Here is an 18,760-nt window from a genome sequence, read left to right on the forward strand (position 1 = left end):
TAGGAAAACACATAAAACTATACATTACCATAGAAATATAAAGAACCTCTCAAGGTGTTAACTACAGAGTGATGGAAGGAGAAGAGAACTTTAGGAAAGGCAAAGAAATGAATCAAAGAATGGCTGAGTGGCAGTGACAGTGTAGGAGTTGTATGCTGTAAACCTTTTTAAAACAGTTTCCAGCACATTTAGCTCTTTAGTAGTGGAAACTAAGGTATAAAAAGAGTGAGACGGCCCCAGCTCGTATTGCCAAGGTAAAATTAAAATTGTAAGTGAGGAAGAAATAAACATCTGCTATCAAAAAACAAGTTCCAGGTTGTTTTTTTTTCTTTTTAAGATGAGTGATTCAAGTGAGAAATAAAAATATAAAAGAAAACACAGCCTGGTTCCATGCGGCTTTACTTCTCCTGGAGGTGATAACCATGGAGAGCGGAGAAAGCCTCAAGGGAACAAGGGCTTGCAGGGCTGAAGCCTTGGACCAGCCTCGTCCAAGAGCTCCGCGTCCTGAAGTCCTAGTAAAAACTACAACTCCCAGAAATCCCGGATCCCGAAGGGGGTGGGCCCAACGGTGTGTGGGCGGGGCCGTCAGAGCAAGCGGGGCGCTTCTTCCGTGAGGAGCTGCTGGAGAAGTGGCGGGACTGGCGGCGATGGAAGCTCTAGAGGAGAAAGAGGCGCAGGTGATGGGGCGGGAGCTGGGCTTTGCGGCCTCCTGGAAACCGCGTCTTTGACACACCCGCCCCGCCGGCGGATCTCCTGGGCTAGCCACTTTTACTATGTTCCTCTGCTGATCCATTTTTAGTCCGGCTTTCACCATCTGTGAGCTACCCCCTCTCCCCCCCAACCCCACCCCAACGCTGAAAAGGGAGTTTCCCTTCTTTTCCCGGCCTTCCCTGCTGGGACTCAGGCTTGGAGAAGGGTTGAGGAGGCCTCTCGTGTGAAACCTCTCCCTGGACACTGGAGGGGGACTTCTGATCCCAAACTCAGCTTCCAGCCAGGCCTCGCCGTTCACTGCTGCTTTTTACTAGACTTCTCACTCTTAACCAAGTGGTAAAGAACCTGCCTGCCAATGCAGGAGGTGTAAGAAACACGGTTTCGATCCCTGGGTCGGGAAGATCGCCTGGAGGAGGGCATGGCAACCCACTCCAGTTTTTTTGCCTGGAGAATCCCATGGACAGAGGCGCCTGGAGGGCTACAGTCCATGGGGTCGCAAAGCGGCGGACAGGACTGAAGCGACTTAGCACACACAACCTGTTTTCCGCATCTCGCATCCCAACTCAAGGAGCTTTCCGGCTTTGAGGGACTTGTGATGTGTTGAAGACAACTCTTTTTTTCAGACTTTGTGCCCATAATAATGGTTAGCACTTGCATATTGAGCTTCCTATGAAAATACTTGCCTAATACTGCTTTCGTAGCTTTGGGGAAGAACAGATTGTTTTCTGGTAATTTTGTTGATTGTGCTGTACCTGCTCACTTTTTAATCTCCTGACATCTGATATCTCTCTCCCTAAAGACAAATTAGGATGTGAAGTAAGTAGGATGCCAGAATATTCATAGAAAGCATTTTGTTTGCTATTGATCATTACTTGGTCTTATTTGCTTCATGCCGTTGAAATAAACAAGGATTATTAAATTCGTGTCCTTTGTAATGGTTAGGTCGCTGCATGGCTGAAAAAAATATTTGGAGATCATCCCATTCCACAATATGAGGTGAATGCTCGGACAACAGAGATTTTATATAACCTTTCAGAACGCAACAGGATCCGAGACAGGGATGTCTACCTAGTAACAGAGGACTTGAAACAGAAAGCAAAGGAATATGAATCAGAAGGTGAGATCAATTACAGAATTTTGAATGAGATACTAACTAGAGGTAACCAGATTTTAAAAGAGTAAAGTATGCGTGCCTGCTAAGTCCCTTCAGTCATGTCCAACTCTCTGTGACCCTATGGACTGTAGCCCGCCAGGCTCCTCTGTCCGTGGGATTCTCCAGGTAAGAATACTGGAGGGAGTTGCATGCCCTCCTCCAGGAGATCTTCCTAACCCAGGGATCAAACCCACATCTCATTATGTCTCCTGCATTAGCAGGAGTTCTTTATTACTAGTGCCACCTGGAAAGCCCTAACAATAGAGTATACAAGATTGATTTAGTGTAGACAGTTTTTTAGCATTGCTTCTTTATTTTACCCAGATTTGTCTTAAACTGTGTTGTTATAGCAACCTAATATATTACAAGGCTTGCCTGGTAGCTCAGCAGTAAAGAATCTGCCTGCCAATGCAGGAGACACAGGTTAGATCCCTGGGTTGGAAAGATCCCCTGGAGGAGGAAATGGCAACCCACTCCAGTATTCTTGCCTGGGAAATTCCATGGACAGAGGAGCCTGGCAGGCTACAGTCCATGGGATTGCAAAGAGTTGGACACAACTAAGTGACAAAAGAACAATAACAATACGTTGTATCATTATAGTATATTTTACTGGTACTCTGATGGTAAAATACTAACCCCTAAAATATAAGTCTAAACTTATTAGCCTGACATATAAAATCAGTTCAGTTCAGTTCAGTCGCTCAGTCATGTCCGACTCTTTGCGACGCCATGAATCGCAGCACGCCAGGCCTCCCTGTCCATCACCAACTCCCAGAGTTCACTCAGACTCACGTCCATCAAGTCAGTGATGCCGTCCAGCCATCTCATCCTCTGTCGTCCCCTTCTCCTCCTGCCCCCAATCCCTCCCAGCATCAGTCATGCCTGACTCTTAGCGACCCCATGGACTGGAGCCTACCAGGCTCCTCCGTCCATGGGATTTTCCAGGCAAGAGTACTGGAGTGGGTGCCATTGCCTTCTCTGGTCTATACTAATATGTAACAAAAATTCTAAGGATTTTAAAAGTTAAGATTATTTATGTCTGTCATAAAGCACCTTTTAGGGTGATACATTAAACTATAAATATTTCTACTAATATATACAAAATTTTGACACAATTTTCCATACTAAAGTATCCAATAAACATCTGCTTCTGCTTCACTGATTATGCTAAAGCTTTTGATTGTGTGGATCACAACAAACTATGGAAAACCCTTAAAGAGATGGGAGTACCAGACCACCTTACCTGCCTCCTGCGAAACCTGTATGCAGGTCAAGAAGCAACAGTTAGAACCAGACATGGAACAACAGACTGGTTCAAAATTGGGAAAGGAGTACGTCAAGGCTGTATGTTGTCACCCTGCTTATTTAACTTGTATGCAGAGTACACCATGTGAAATACTGGGCTGGATGAAGCACAAGCTGCAATCAAGATTGCACGGAGAAATATCAATAACCTCAGATATGCAGAAAACACCACTCTCATGGCAGAAAATGAAGAGGAGCTAAAGAACCTCTTGATGAAGGTGAAAGAGTGAAAAAGCTGGCTTAAAACTCAACATTCAAAAAGCTAAGATCATAGCATCCATCACTTCATGGCAAATAGATGGGGAGAAAGTGGAAACAGGGACAGACTTTATTTTCTGGGACTCCAAAATCACTGCAGACTGTGACTGCAGTCATGAAATTAAAAGACACTTGCTCCTTGGAAGAAAAGCTATGACACACCTAGACACCATATTAAAAAGCAGAGACATCACTTTTCTGACAAAGGTCTGTATAGTCAAAGTTATGGTTTTTCTTTTAATCATGTGTGGATGTGAGAGTTGAACCATAAGGAAAGCTGAGGGCCAAAGAATTGATGCTTCGAACTGTGGTGCTGGAGGAGACTCTTGAGAGTCCCTTAGACAGCAAAGAGATCATACCAGTCAATCCTAAAGGAAATTAACCCTGAATATTCATTGGAAGGACTGATGCTGAAGCTGAAGTTCCAATACTTTGGTCCCCTGATGCGAAGAGCTGACTTATTGGAAAAGACCCTGATGCTGGGAAAGATTGAGGGCAGGAGAAGAGGGTGACAGAGGCAGAGATGGTTGGATGGCATCATCAATTCATGGACGTGAGTTTGAGCAAGCTCCGGGAGTTGGTGATGGACAGGGAAACCTGGTATGCAGCAGTCCATGGAGTTACAAAGAGTCAGACATGACTGAGCGACTGAGCAACAACAACTATAAGTTGGTGTCTGCTGAGTAGGGCCGGGATGGCTGAATATCTGCATGTAGAAGAATGAAGTTGGACCCTGCCTCATAATATATGTAAGAATTAACTTAAGGGACTTCTGTGTGGTCCAGTGGTTAAGAATCTGCCTTGCAATGCAGGGGACACAGGTTCAATCCCTGGTCAGGGAACTAAGATCCCACATGCCACGGGGCAGCTAAGTCTGAGTGCCACAACTAGAGAGCCTGTGGGCTACAACTGTTGAAGTCCACATTCTCTGGAGCAGTGAAGATCCCGAGTGCTGCCACTGAGACCGGATGCAGCCAAATAAATGAATAAATACATATGTATATATATATATATATATATGAGTTTTAAAAAAAACAAGTTAACTCAAAATGAATAAAAAACCTAAAAGTAAGAGCTAAATCTAAAACTCAGAAGACAGCATAGATGTACATCTTCATGCTTTGGATTTGGCTATGGTTTCTTAGCTGTGATACCAAAAACAGAAGCAGCAAAATAAAAAGTAGGCAAACTGGAAATCATCAAAATTAAAAACTTTTGATCTCAAATTTTTTTTCTTCTCATCAAGTAAATGAGAAGACAACACACAGAATGGGAGAAAATATTTGAAAATCATGTATATGATGAGGGACTGCCAGTAAGCACAGCATCAGTAAGCATCAGGAAAATGCAAATCAAAACCACATTCCACTGCACACCTACAAGGATGGGTACCCAACTCTGAATATAGTAAAAGCCATTGAATTATATGTTTTAGGTGGGTGGCTGCAATAAAGCTGTTGAAAAATTAAAGCAAAGCAAAGATCTTAGTCACCATAGAACTCTTATTTCTTTTCAGCCAAGCATCTTCAAGACCTTCTCATGGAGAGTGTGAATTTTTCCCCTGCCAGTCTCTCCAGCACTGGTTCCAGGTATCTGAATGCTTTGGTTGACAGTGCAGTGGTCCTTGAAACAAAGGATACCTCTCTAGCTAGGTAATTCTTGTGATTGTTTTAATTTCTGCAGTCATATATGCTATCAGGTGTTGACCTAAGGAGCTTTTGTATCTCAGGGTAATGCTATATAGAAATTATAGGAAATAATTTTATATTTATATAGGAAATATATGCAGAAACACTAAATTTAGTCAACTCCTTATCATTGCTAGTATGTTTGATTATTTCAGATAAATTTGGTTACATTTATAATGTATTCTTCTTTCAGGATTAGGTTTGTGAAGGTTGGTTCTCATGTATAGTTGAAAAGGGATTAGGTATCACATTATTCCCCTCAGTCAGTCAGTTCAGTCGCTCAGTCGTGTCCAACTCTGCGACCCCATGAACTGCAGCATGCCAGGCTTCCCTTTCCATTACCAACTCCCAGAGCTTGCTCAAACTCATGTCCATCGAATTGGTGATGCCATCCAACCACCTCATCCTCTGTCATCCCCTTCTCCTCCCACATTCAATCTTTTGATTGAGGGTCTTTTCCAATGAGTCAGTTCTTCACATCAGGTGGCCAAAGTATTGTAGCTTCATCTTCAGCATCAGTCCTTCCAATGAATATTCAGGACTGATTATTCCCTTAAACAGTAAGAAAAGCAGTAGGCTAAATCGCCTACTGTTGAGCATAATGATTTTTAGTCATGTTCCTACCCTATTGGATGGAGTAGGTTTCCTTCTGACAGGCATCTTACCTGTGTAAAGACATTATTCTTCTAACAACCTTAAGAAGAAACTGAGGCTCAGAGTGGGGGGTTAGATAATTTCTCTGAGCTAATAAATGACAGAGTTGGGTTTCAAACCCCATCTGACTTCAGAGTCCTAGAACTATCCCTGTTGGATGAATCTTAGCTAGGGACTACCATTACAGATTATAATCAGAGAACTGTATAGCTGTTCTGTTTAACTGCTAATGCAAAACCTTGGAATATATATGTACATACATATGTGTGTATATATATATATATATATATTTAAGCAGAAGAGTTCTAGCTAGAAGTTCATATAGGCTATATGGCAGTAGAAATCTTAATTCAATCAGTTGACTTGAATTAAGCCAATTCAGCAGACACCAAATCCTAACTGTATGTATGCTGCTGCTGCTAAGTCGCTTCAGTCGTGTCCGACTCCGTGCAACCCCATAGACGGCAGCCCACCAGGCTCCCCCGTCCCTGGGATTCTCCAGGCAATATATGTATAGTTCGCTCTATATCTCTGTTCCCCTCTCTTCTTCCCTCCCTCCCTCCCTATGTATATATACATTTATGTATAGCTATCTATGTAGGCACTGGGGAAGCAGAAATGAAGTGAATAGAATAATGAATGCCGGCAAGGACCGTCTCCGCTCATGGTAAATTGAAGGAGATGGACTTGTAAAATTATAAAATAGTATGACAGCTGCAACATTATAGGAATGTACAAGTTGTAGGTAGAAAGCACGAGAAAGGGGTAGTGAATTCCAGAATGGGAATAAATACAGTTTTTAAGGAAATTTGCCAGCTGAGGAAGGGTATTCCAATGAGAACAGCGTGTAAAATAGTATAGAGGTGTAAAAGAGCGTGATTAAGGAAGAATTCACATGGAAGTAAAATCATTTTTAGAAGTGAGGAGTAATTGTAATAATTGTAATTATTGTCCTTAATGTCCGTTTACATGACCAGATTCTTCTTTTAGTTTTATCCCTGCAGTGAATGATTTGACCTCTGATCTTTTTCGCACCAAATCCAAAAATGAAGAAATCAAGCTTGAATTGGCCAAACTTGAGAAAAATCTAACAGCAACTTTAGTATTAGAAAAATGTCTGCAAGAGTAAGTAATTAGTTTGAAGTTGTGACAATTTTTACTATAAAGGCAATAACAGGACATTGTAAGATTTAGTTTTGGCCAATAGATATAATTTAAAACAACACATTAGGAAATGGTAAGATAAAATATGTTTTTAAGTAGAAAATGACTTGGATGAAGATAGGAGTGGTTGGGTACATACTTTTATCTTTTATATAGTAGATTCTTTTTCCCCTTTTTTTTAAAATTTTTTTTATTACTTATAAAGTTTTACAGAAAGAATGCATCTGAGTATCATTCTATTGGTGATGACAATTGAACGATACTCATAACTATTCTTGAGTAACTAATAATTATCAAAGATTATAATTATACAATATTGAGAAATGCAGAACAAAATACAATTATGGGAGCACAGTTGCTCTACAGTATTGTGTTGGCCCCTGCCACACATCACCACGAATCAGCCACAGGTGTACATATGTCCCCTCCCTCCTGAACCCCCGGTCCCATCTCCCATCCCATCCCATCCCTCTAGGTTGTCACAGAACACTGGGTTGAGCTCCCTGTGTCACACAACCAATTCTCACTTGCTGTCTGTTTTTCACATGGTAATGTGTATGTGTCCATACTGTTCTCTCAATTTGTCCCACTCTCTCCTTCCACCACTGTGTCATAAACTATGATACAACTTAAAGTCATGTTCTTTTTTATTGCCCTTTGTTACTAGAACTCTGGTCTTCCTTGATATTCTGGCTCTTTAGGTCCCTATGGCCCCAGAGGTTAGATGCTGTGAAACAGGAGTATGTATATGCACAAGTAATATGATATTGTATAAGTTTATCCAATAAATATTGACTCTGTATGTGCAAAGCACCTTGTCATGTTACATTTAGAAGAGAGGCCTTTGTGACCCCCATAATTCAAATTGTCTTTAGGATCCATTAAGTCATTTTTTTGAGCAGCAGATCTACTTTCTCTGAGCATAATCAGCATAGATTAATCTTAAAGTTATTCAGTATTCCTTGAGAAAAATCCCAGATGGCAACATGGAGAGAAAGATGACCTGGAAGAATGTGTGGTAGTAGCCAGTCTGAGATATAAAATTTAATCTAGAAAATCCAGCAAGTATGTTATCTACTCTTTGAATCAAAGTAGTAGTTTGCTTTTCATAATAATTTCACCAAGAAGAAAATGTTCTCAACTTCACTTTTTCAAGGGACCTCAAGAAGGCAGAGTTGCATTTGTGTACGGAAAGGGCCAGAGTTGACAGTCGTCTTCAGAACATGGACTTCCTGAAAGCCAAGTCGGAGGAGTTCAGATCTGGGATTAGAACTGCGGAGGTTCGTATGGAAGACTCAATACATTTAGCTCTCTTCAGACTTCTTTTCAACTTTCATCCTCACAACTAGGCAGTATTATTATTCTCTTCTCACACAAGGATACTGTGAAGGTAGTTCAGTTCAGTTCAGTTGCTTAGTCATGTCCAACTCTTTGCGACCCCATGAACCACAGCACGCCAGGCCTCTCTGTCCATCACCGTCGCACAGCCGTCTAGCAGCAGATCCCACTTCACGTGCAGGTCCCAAAGCTCAAGCTCTTACGCCCTGCACCCATATTGTCACCATCTTGTCGGACTGTCTGAAATGACTCACATGCAACATAAAAGTGCTTAGAAGCAGGTATTGTTCTTCATCTGTGATTTTTTTTGTAGCTTTTACAGAAGTTCTTTTTTTTAAAAAAAAGTTCTTTTTTAAGTTATAGCTCTTTACTGTGTTATATATTGAAAATATTTAATGATGGTCACTTGCAAATAATTTTTTAAACTGAGCTCCCTTTTTTGTCATTGTAGGAGCAGCTTTCAGCCCGAGGAATGGATGCTTCTCTGTCTCATCAGTCACTGGTAGCACTTTCAGAGGTTCGCTTACTTTACCCAACTTAGCTTCCTTTAAAACGTCAGTGCGCGATGTGCGTGTTTCTTTTTATAGAGTTTTTTTCACTATTGACCCAATTTCTTTTCCTTTACCTCTGTATTTTATGTTTACCAGTATTTATATCTTTACTACTTGTTTATCTATATATATTTTTACATTTGTCTGTTTTTTTCTTTATTTGTTGGAGTCAATGATTATTGATTTATCTGTTGAATAAATGTATTGAAGTATTATGTGCTAAACCACGTAAGTATTCATCTTTCTTCGCTTTCAGTAAAATACCAGCTCCCAACTCCTATAGAATGCAGTTCTGGGGTTTAGGTTCTATAAGAGTTTTATCTATTTTCATGGGAAGAGGGAGAAATGGGGAGATTTGTTTTATGGTTTTATTCTTAAGATTTTTTGGTACTTTGAGTTTTGGAATCTAAAATTGACGATTCATAAATATGTGTTTGAGACTCTTGTTTCCTGATGTTCTGATGCCTCTTAATCACATTATTTTGTATTCCCAGACAGCATATTAGTCTTAATAAACGGGAGTATTACTTTCCTGTTTTAACATCTTCTAAGGATTGTGTCCATTTGTTATCCATTTACCTTTGAAGCTCTTTTATTTGTTACATTGTTTAAAATGTCCTAATGTTAATGCTTTGTCACATTTTATTTATTTATTTATGTGCAGTGTTTAATTGCATTGTGAATATCTTTATTATTCTGTGTGTTTTTTTTCACCCTCAGAAATTGGCAGAACTAAAACGACAGACTATGCCTTTGAAGAAAAAATTGGAGTCCTATTTAGATTTAATGCCGGTAATTATTTTTATGAATTAAAAAAAAAGTTTACTTCCTCCAGCTTTCTCCAAGGGTACTAAATGATCATGAAAATACTGGGTCCATGTCTAAGGACCTAGGTCCTCCTCTTTCTTCTCTTTCAGTAAAATATAAGCTCCAAATTCTTATAGAATGCAATTCTGGGGTTTTAGGTTGTATAAGGGTCTGTGTTGAAAGTCTTTATTGAATTTCAGTATTGTATGTAGTTGGGATATACTTTCTATAAGTTTTTTTGCCTTTTGAAAAGGGTCGTTGTATTTTTTTTTCCCTTGTTTCCTAGCTGAGACAATATAACCTTTCCTTATTCTATTTTTCTTTAAAAGAATCCATCTCTTGCTCAGGTAAAAATTGAAGAAGCAAAGCGAGAATTAGTAAGTAGTTCCATTTTGTTCCTTCAGACTTTAAAAGATAAGTGCTGATAAAGCTAAAACTCCCTTCCTCCTCTTTCTTTCCTTTCTACTCGGAGGTAAAGGTAAAGCGCAGTCCCACACTTGAGGTATATCATTGCCAGGCATCTTTTAATACTTTTGGGGGGCACATATGTGATTCTTTTCATAAAAATACGTAGTGGTCTTTTACATTTTTGTGTAGATTTTCCTGGATGGAAAAGGAGAGTTGAGAGGCATAGAATATTCTAGACAAAGTGAAAGTGAAGTCACTCAGTTGTGTCCAACTCTTTGCAATCCCATGGACTGCAGCCTACCAGGCTCCTCCGTCTATGGGATTTTCCAGGCAAGAGTACTGGAGTGGGTTGCCATCTCCTCCTCCAGGGGATCTTCCTGACTCAGGGATTGAACCCGGGTCTCCTGCATTGTAGGCAGACGCTTTACCATCTGAGCCACCAGGGAGGTCAGGAAATAACAAAAACATAAGAGCTGAAAAATGGAGGACTTTTCCAAGCTTTTGCAAGTAAAGCAATCTGCCTGCTTAGGGGTATGCAGTGGAAGATAGGACTGAAGTAGGTCAATTGGTTTAGGAGGTGAAGGGCCTTGAATATAAAGAAGGTTGAACTTGGAGCCTGTAGGGCAGGGGTCCCCAGGACTGGTCCATGGCCCGTTAGGAACCAGGCCTCAAAGCAGGAGGTGAGCAGCAAGAGAGTGAGCAGGAGAAGCTTCATGCGTATTTACAGCCGCTCACATTACCTCCTGAGCTCTGCCCCGTCACATCAGCATCCGATTCTCATAGGAGTGTGAACACCAACCCTAAAGTCAAGGCAGAATATGCTGAGATTGCCACAAAATAAAAATAAAGTACACAATAAATGTCGTGCACTTGGATCATCCCAAAACCATCCCCCCACCTCCAGTCCATGGAAAAAACGTCTTCCCTGAATGTCTTCCACTGGTCCCTAGTGCCAAAAAGATTGGGGACTGCTGCTGCAGGGGACACTGAAAGCTGCTCTGGGTTGCCTTGCTTTTTAAGCTAAAGTAAAGTGTGATCAAGGTTATGCTTTTTGATCAGGGCAGTCATTTAGGAAGATTTTTCTGCAATCAGTGTATAAGGTAGATTGGAGGATAGAGAAAGAAAATTACAGAAACAAGTTGGCCTGTTTAGGCCAGATGAGAAGTAATGAGAACAGTGACAGTGAGACTGGAAAAGAGCGATGTGAGAGACATTGCAAAAGTACGTTGCTTAAGGAGTACAGGTCAGGAAAATCTATTCATGTAGCGTGTCATTCACCTCTCTAAAGGGTTTTATTTTTTCCCCTCCTTAGATGTTTATTAGGAGTCTGAAAACTTGGAGTGTGGGAAGTGGGAAAGATATAAAAGCAAGGAAAATCTCATTTATAATGATATTGTTTAAAATTTCTGCTTTAGTGGTTTTCCTTTTTGTTTCCCTTATTTTAAATAGCTTTAGAATTTAGAGCCCTTTTTTTTATGTCCTTAGTTATAATATTTATGGTGTTTCTTTCTTCCTTTAGGATACTATTGAAGCTGAACTTACAAAGAGAGTAAACATGATGGAACTGTGACCAGAGCCAAATAAATTTCACCTTTCTTAACAAAGTAGATCGAATAGGACTTTAAAGAATTTTTTCCTTGTGACATTCCGTATAACTTAATTTCTGTGTTCTTAGATGAAATAATGTCATTGTTGATGAAATAGTGGTGTCTGGTTGTGTATTGAATTTTTATGTGCAAATGCATAGTTTTCATATGAAGAAACATTGGTTTTCTATGTTGTTAATGGCTTGATGTCCTTCAGTAGCTCTCTTAGGTGAACTCATGACAGTCATCATGTAGTCACTCACAAGGTCAGCTAAATGAAAGGGAAAGATTCTGCAGCTTCAGTTATGTTCCTCCCACGCACCCTTCTCTTGGGATTTGCTATTGTTTTTTCTGATCTGCTTACCTGCCTAATTCCAAATGTTAATGTATGTAGGAATTTGGTTTATGAAAAAGATGACCTTTTAAATCAGTAATAGAGAGATGGATAATTTAACACATGCTGCTAAATCTATACTTTACCCCTTATATCAGGATAATTTCAAGGGATCAAAGATTTAAATATTTTTTTAAAAGATAGTAAAAGAAATCATAGAGGAATTTTAATATTTTGATTTTTAAATAATCAGAGTCAGAAACTTACGACTGAAATCCAGGAGCCATAAATAAAATGATTGAAATATTTGAAAATTTTGAAACACTAAAACTTCCTGTATGGGAATATCTCTTATAAATAAAATCAAACCATGATAAATGTAGTCTAAAGAAGAAAAGAGAGATTTTTCACTTTGCACCTTTTTGTACTTTTAAAAATTTTGCACCATGGGATCAAGAATCAATTAGTTTTTTAAAGATTACCTAATTGACCTTAAAAATTTCCCTCTCCTTTCCCACAAATATGTGGCTAAATATAATGCAAAAGACATTTGTATTTCCTTTTTTGGAGACTGTCCATATCCTTTAGCCATTTAGGTATGATTGTTTCATCTGTTTCTTAACAGTTTATAGGTGCTTCTGGTGTGTTAGCTAAATTAATCTTTTACAATTTGAATTGTGAATATTTTCCAAGGTTGTCATTTGTTTCTTAACTGCAGTGCTTTTGGTAAGGTGACTTGATGGATCAACTGTGGAAATAACCACCAAAATCCCTCCCACCTTTGTGCTCTCCCCCTTTGTACTCTAACCTTGCTACTTCTCGCATCAAGAGGTGGAGTCTGTATCTTCACCTGTTGTATCTGGTTTGGCCCTATGATTTGTTTTGACCAATGAGACAAATAGCAAATAGGACAAAACCAAGGACTAAAAACTCATTATGCGTTGGAGCTTGCCATCTCTTACTGAGACTACCATGTGAAGAAACCTGGACTATTGGAGGATGAGCAAAGAAAGGTAATTCCAGCTGAGCCCTGCTCCCACCCCAAGACCAAACAGGTTGCCGACTGCCAGATATGTGAATGAGATCTTATACTGTCCAGCCCTACTAGCAGACTGCATAGATCAACCACGCTGTCCCAGGCTGGAAGCTCACAGAGTCAACCTGTAGAATCATAAGAAATAATAAATGATTATTGTTTGGAGCTTATTTTAAATTTGGGGCTGATTGTTGGCTGTAGCAGCTAGTTGATAAAAGTAACCTTTGAAATTTATTTTTTGGCTTCCTTGATGGCTCAGCAAGTAAAGAATCTGCTTGCAGTGCAGGAGACACAGGAGACATGGGTTCAATCTCTGGGTTGGGAAGATCCCCTGGAGGAGGCAATGGCAACTCACTCCAGTATTCTTGCCTGGAAAATCCCATGGACAGAGGAGACTAGTGGGCTACAGTCCAAGGGTCGCAAAGGGTCAGATATGACTGAGTGACTAACACTTAACACGTGAAATTTATGTTCAAAGAAAAAAGCAAAACATGTACAATATGAGAATCAAAAAGAAACCTAAAACCTACATAATTTTATAGAATAGTAAAGTAAGTATGAAAATTGTTTTAGATAAAAGACAAAGATTGAAAGAATAGGTTTTTAAAACACCTCCAGTTATTTAAGGTACTTGAAAAAATGTCTTAAAAATGAGGATAGGTAGATTCACAATCAGATCAGATCAGATCAGTCGCTCAGTCATGTCCGACTCTTTGCAACCCCATGAATCGCAGCACGCCATAGTAGATAGATTACATCTTCTCTTAGAAATTGATAGAACAGGCAGAAAAACAATCAGCAAGGATACAGGATATTTAAACAGCACAATTAACAAACTTGATAATGGATATATAAAGAATCCTGTTACAGACTGCCACAGGTACATGTTCTTTTCAAGTGCATCCAGAGAATTTACAAAAATTATCCAACTAGTGGTCAGTTAAAGAAATCTCAACCATTACAAAAGGGCTGAAACCATATGCAGCATGCTCTCTCAGTACAATGCAATTAGATAAAAATAAATAACTGAAAACTTGTATGTTTAGAATTTAAGAAATACATTCTAAAACTGTGAATCAAAAATTGCAAATTAGAAAATATTTAGAACTGGCAATGATGAAAATTCTATATATCGAAACTTATAGATTTCTGCTTTTGGCCATGTTGAAATAAGAGTGATCACACTGACTAGATGGCTTTAAATAGAAAAACAAATGAAAATAGGAAACTATAGTGTTCGGACATTGAGTAACAAAGAAGCCTAGGACATTAATTCATAAGAGAAAGAAACAAGGTGAGCCTTGTGATAGACCCAGGTTAGTGATGGACAGGGTTTTCAAGTTCATAGCTCAGAGAAGGAGAACCCAAACAGCCTGGTGATCTTGCCTAGTTGAAGAGAGAGAGATGAGAATTGAGAAAATCAAAGGAAAATGTCAGAAAATATCAGAGGGTTCTGCAGGTCTGCAGAGGTATTTATTCAAATCTTTGTCTAAACTGATTTGCACACACAGGAGGAAATCACCTGAAGCCGCTGAAAGAGCCACTGGAAAGGAACAGACAAAAATTCCTGGAACATGCAAAGGACTGGGATTTTCTCATATTCCTATAAGCTAGAGTGGAGCTACTTCCTGCTCCATAGAACACTGAGTAGTGTCCTCAGAAGATTATTTGCCTTGGTGGTGAGAATTAGCTCAAAACCCATACCAACATGAAGGCAGCCATAGACTATACATAAACAAATGGAAATGGCTGTATTCCAAAAAAACTTAATTTACAAAGACAGATGGCAAGTCACATTTAGCCCACATACAGTAGTTTGCAAACTCCTGTCCTATAACAATAGTTATAAAACAAAAAGAGGGATATCTAATACATCAGTGTGGAGTTAGCATGGAATCATAAAAAATGCTCAGCCCAAAAGCAGAAGGAAATAAAAAGAGACAAATAGAAAACAAGATGGTAGATTTACACACAGCCATATCAATAATGGCATTAAAGGCAAATGATACAAATACTCCAATTAAAAAGCAGAGATTTTCAGCTTGAGTAAAAAAAATCAAGACTCAGTTAAATGCTATTCTTTTAAAAATATTCATTTATTTACTTACACGGCTGCATCATGTCCTACTTTCAGCATGAAAACCCTTAGTTGCAGCCTGTCGGATCTAGTTCCCTGATCAGGGATTGAACCTGGGCCTCCTGCATTGGGAGCTTGAAGTCTTAGCCACTGGACCACCAGGGAAGTCCCAATGCACTTTAAAGATACAGATAGATTAAAAGTAAAATCATGGAAAATGTGTACATGTAAACAGCAATTAAAAGTTTACAGTACAGCTTCCCTGGTGATCCAGTGGTTAAGAATCCGCCTTGCAGGGGACACCCGTTCTATTCCTGGTCTGGGAAGATCCCACATGCTGTGGAGCAACTAAGCCAGTGGGGCAACGAAGCCCGTGTGCCACAACTACTGAGTCTGAGCTCTTGAGCCCACAAGCTGTAACTACTGAGCCCACACATTGCAGCTACTGAAGCCCAGTCCTGGAGCCTGTGCCCCGCAACAAGAGAAGCCACCTCATTGAGAAGCCCCCATCACTGCATGGCAAGTAAATGGGGGAAAAAATGGAAACAGTAACAGACTTTATTTTCTTGTACTCCAAAATCACTCCAGACGGTGACTGCAATCATGAAATTAAGACACTTGCTCCTTGGAAGAAAAGCTATTTCACACCTAGACAGTGTATTAAAAAGCAGAGACTTCATTTTGCTGACATAGGTCCAGATAGTCAAAGCTATGGTTTTTCCAGTAGTCAGGTATGGAAATGAGAGTTGGACCGTAAAGAAGGCTGAACAGCAAAGAATTGATGCTTTCGAATTGTGGTGCTGGAGAAGACTCTAGAATCCCTTGGACTGCAGGGAGATCGAACTAGTCAATCCTAAAGGAAATCAACCCTGAATACTCATTAGAAGGACTGATGCTAAAGTTGAAGCTCCAATACTTTAGCCACCTGATGAGAAGAGTCAACTCATTGGAAAAAACCCTGATGCTGGGAAAGATTAAGGGCAGGAGGAGAAGTGGGTGACAGAGGATGAGATGGTTGGATGGCATCACTAACACAATGGACATGAGTTTGAGCAAGTTCTGGGAGATAGTGAAGGACACGGAAGCCTGGTGTGCTGCAGTCCATGGGGTCACAGAGCTGGACATGACTGAATGACTGAATAACAAACACCACACCCCAACTAGAGAGTAGCCCCTTCCTGCTCAGCACAATTAGAGAAAGCCAGTGCGCAGCAACAAAGACCCAGCACAACCAACATAAAAATAAGTCAATAAACAAATTTAAAAAGCACAATTTAAAAGCAAATTTACAGTATTATCAAAATAGATGTTAGAACAGGAAATAAAGATGGACAGTTCATGGTAATAAAAAAGCCAAAATCATCCAAAGATGATTTTGGGGAAAGAACAGTTTTTAACAAGTGTTGCTGGGACAATTAGATGCAAAAAATAAAGTCAGACCCGTAGCTCACATTATATATAAAAAGTAACTCAAAACATTTGATATGAATGAAAACTATAAAATTTTGAAGAAAAGTTGGAGACAAATCATGATCTTGGATTTGACAAAGGATTCTTGGATATGAAACCAACAGCACAAGCAACAAAAGAAAACAGTAGTTAAACTGGACTTCCTGAAAATAAAAAAGATACCACCAAGACGGTGAGTAGACATCTACAGAATGTGGGGAAATATTTGCGAATCATATGTCGGATAAGGGACTGATGTCCAGAATCTATAAAACCTCAGCTCAATAATAAAAGACAAATAACCCCATTAAAAGTAGGTAAGGGATTTGCAAAGACATTTCTCCAGTGTGTGTGTGTGTGTGTGTGTATTTATATGAATGCCCAATAAGCACATGCACAGATGCTTGACATCATTGATTATCAGGAAACTAAAACTCAAAACTACAATGAGATACTGTCTCATACCAAGAAGGATAAAAGAGACAGATAATGACAAGTGTTGATGAGGATGTGGAACCCTCATACACTAATGGTAGGCTTGTAATATGGTACAATCATCTTGGAAACAGTTTGGCAGGGTCTCAAATGACTAAATATTGAGTTATCATATGACCCAGCAAACTAAGTCCCAGCTGTATATCCACGAGAAATGAAAACACATGTGAAGGCAGGAACAGAGATGCAGACAGAGAACAAACTTGTGGACATGGCGGGGTTGGGGGGACTGAGTGTAGTACGAGTTGAGAGTGGCATTGACATGTATACACTGCTGCTGCTGCTGCTGCTGCTGCTGCTGCTGCTGCTGAGTCGCTTCAGTCGTGTCTGACTCTATGCCACCCCATGGACTGCAGCCCACCAGGCTCCCCCATCCCTGGGATTCTCCAGGCAAGAACACTGGAGTGGGTTGCCATTTCCTTCTCCAATCCATGAAAGTGAAAGGGGAAAGGGAAGTCACTCAGTCATGTTCGACACTTCGAGACCCCATGGACTGCAGCCTACCAGGCTCCTCTATCCATGGGATTTTCCAGGCAAGAGTACTGGAGTGGGGTGCCATTGCCTTCTCCGATGTATACACTACCATATGTAAAACATAGTTAGTGGGATGCTGCTGTATAGCAGAGGGAGCTCAGCTCGGTGCTCCATGATAACCTAGAGGGGTGGGATGGGGTTTGAGAGGAAGCTCAAGAGGGAGGGGATATATGTATACATATGGCTGATTCACATTGTTGTACAGGAGAAACTGACACACCACTGTAAAGCAATTATATTAGATCAGATCAGTCGCTCAGTGGTGTCGGACTCTTTGCGACCCCATGAATCACAGCACGCCAGGCCTCCCTGTCCATCACCAACTCCCGGAGTTCACTCAGACTCACGTCCATCGAGTCAGTGATGCCATCCAGCCATCTCATCCTCTGTCGTCCCCTTCTCCTCCTGTCCCCAATCCCTCCCAGCATCAGACTCTTTTCCAATGAGTCAACTCTTCTCATGAGGTGGCCAAAGTACTGGAGTTTCAGCTTTAGCATCATTCCTTCCAAAGAAATCCCAGGGCTGATCTCCTTCAGAATGGACTGGTTGGATCTCCTTGCAGTCCAAGGGACTCTCGAGAGTCTTCTCCAACACCACAGGTCAAAAGCATCAATTCTTCGGCACTCAGCTTTCTTCACAGTCCAACTCTCACATCCATACATGACCACAGGGAAAACAATGGCCTTGACTAGACGAACCTTTGTTGGCAAAGTACTGTCTCTGCTTTTGAATATGCTATCTAGGTTGGTCATAACTTTCCTTCCAAGGAGTAAGCATCTTTTAATTTCATGGCTGCAGTCACCATCTGTAGTGATTTTGGAGCCCAGAAAAATAAAGTCTGACACTGTTTCTACTGTTTCCCCATCTATTTCCCATGAAGTGGTGGGACCGGATGCCGTGATCTTCATTTTCTGAATGTTGAGCTTTAAGCCAACTTTTCCACTCTCCACTTTCACTTTCATCAAGAGGCTTTTTAGTTCCTCTTCACTTTCTGCCATAAGGGTGGTGTCATCTGCATATCTGAGGTTATTGATATTTCTCCCGGAAATCTTGATTCCAGCTTGTGTTTCTTCCAGTCCAGCATTTCTCATGATGTACTCTGCATAGAAGTTAAATAAGCAGGGTGACAATATACAGCCTTGACGAACTCCTTTTCCTATTTGGAACCAGTCTGTTATTCCATGTCCAGTTCTAACTGTTGCTTCCTGACTT

General features: G+C 40.3%; 1 protein-coding gene across 2 annotated transcripts; it reads left to right on the forward strand.

The window, feature by feature from the left end:
- The first annotated feature begins 572 nt into the window (after positions 1 to 572).
- On the forward strand, positions 573 to 13,163 carry HAUS1 (HAUS augmin like complex subunit 1). 2 transcript variants are annotated; one of them, XM_061400066.1, is made up of 9 exons: positions 573 to 677; positions 1,654 to 1,828; positions 4,944 to 5,079; positions 6,760 to 6,894; positions 8,090 to 8,213; positions 8,723 to 8,788; positions 9,543 to 9,614; positions 9,959 to 10,006; positions 11,557 to 13,163. In XM_061400066.1, the coding sequence occupies exons 1-9, from the start codon at positions 648 to 650 to the stop codon at positions 11,605 to 11,607; spliced, it is 837 nt and encodes a 278-aa protein (XP_061256050.1). In that variant the 5' UTR covers positions 573 to 647; the 3' UTR covers positions 11,608 to 13,163. The 2 variants fall into 2 exon arrangements, with proteins under 2 accessions (XP_061256050.1, XP_061256051.1); XM_061400067.1 differs by having other exon boundaries at positions 4,944 to 5,016.
- The last annotated feature ends 5,597 nt before the right edge of the window (positions 13,164 to 18,760 follow it).

This window comes from Bos javanicus, chromosome 24, assembly GCF_032452875.1.
Source record: "Bos javanicus breed banteng chromosome 24, ARS-OSU_banteng_1.0, whole genome shotgun sequence".
Classification (NCBI taxonomy): Eukaryota; Metazoa; Chordata; class Mammalia; order Artiodactyla; family Bovidae; genus Bos; species Bos javanicus.

Coding starts and splice junctions, on each gene's coding strand:
- HAUS1 (XM_061400066.1), top strand. CDS start 648: ATGGAAGCTCTAGAGGAGAAAGAGGCGCAG. Junction 678..1,653: donor TAGAGGAGAAAGAGGCGCAG/GTGATGGGGCGG, acceptor TGTAATGGTTAG/GTCGCTGCATGGCTGAAAAA. Junction 10,007..11,556: donor AAGAAGCAAAGCGAGAATTA/GTAAGTAGTTCC, acceptor TTCTTCCTTTAG/GATACTATTGAAGCTGAACT.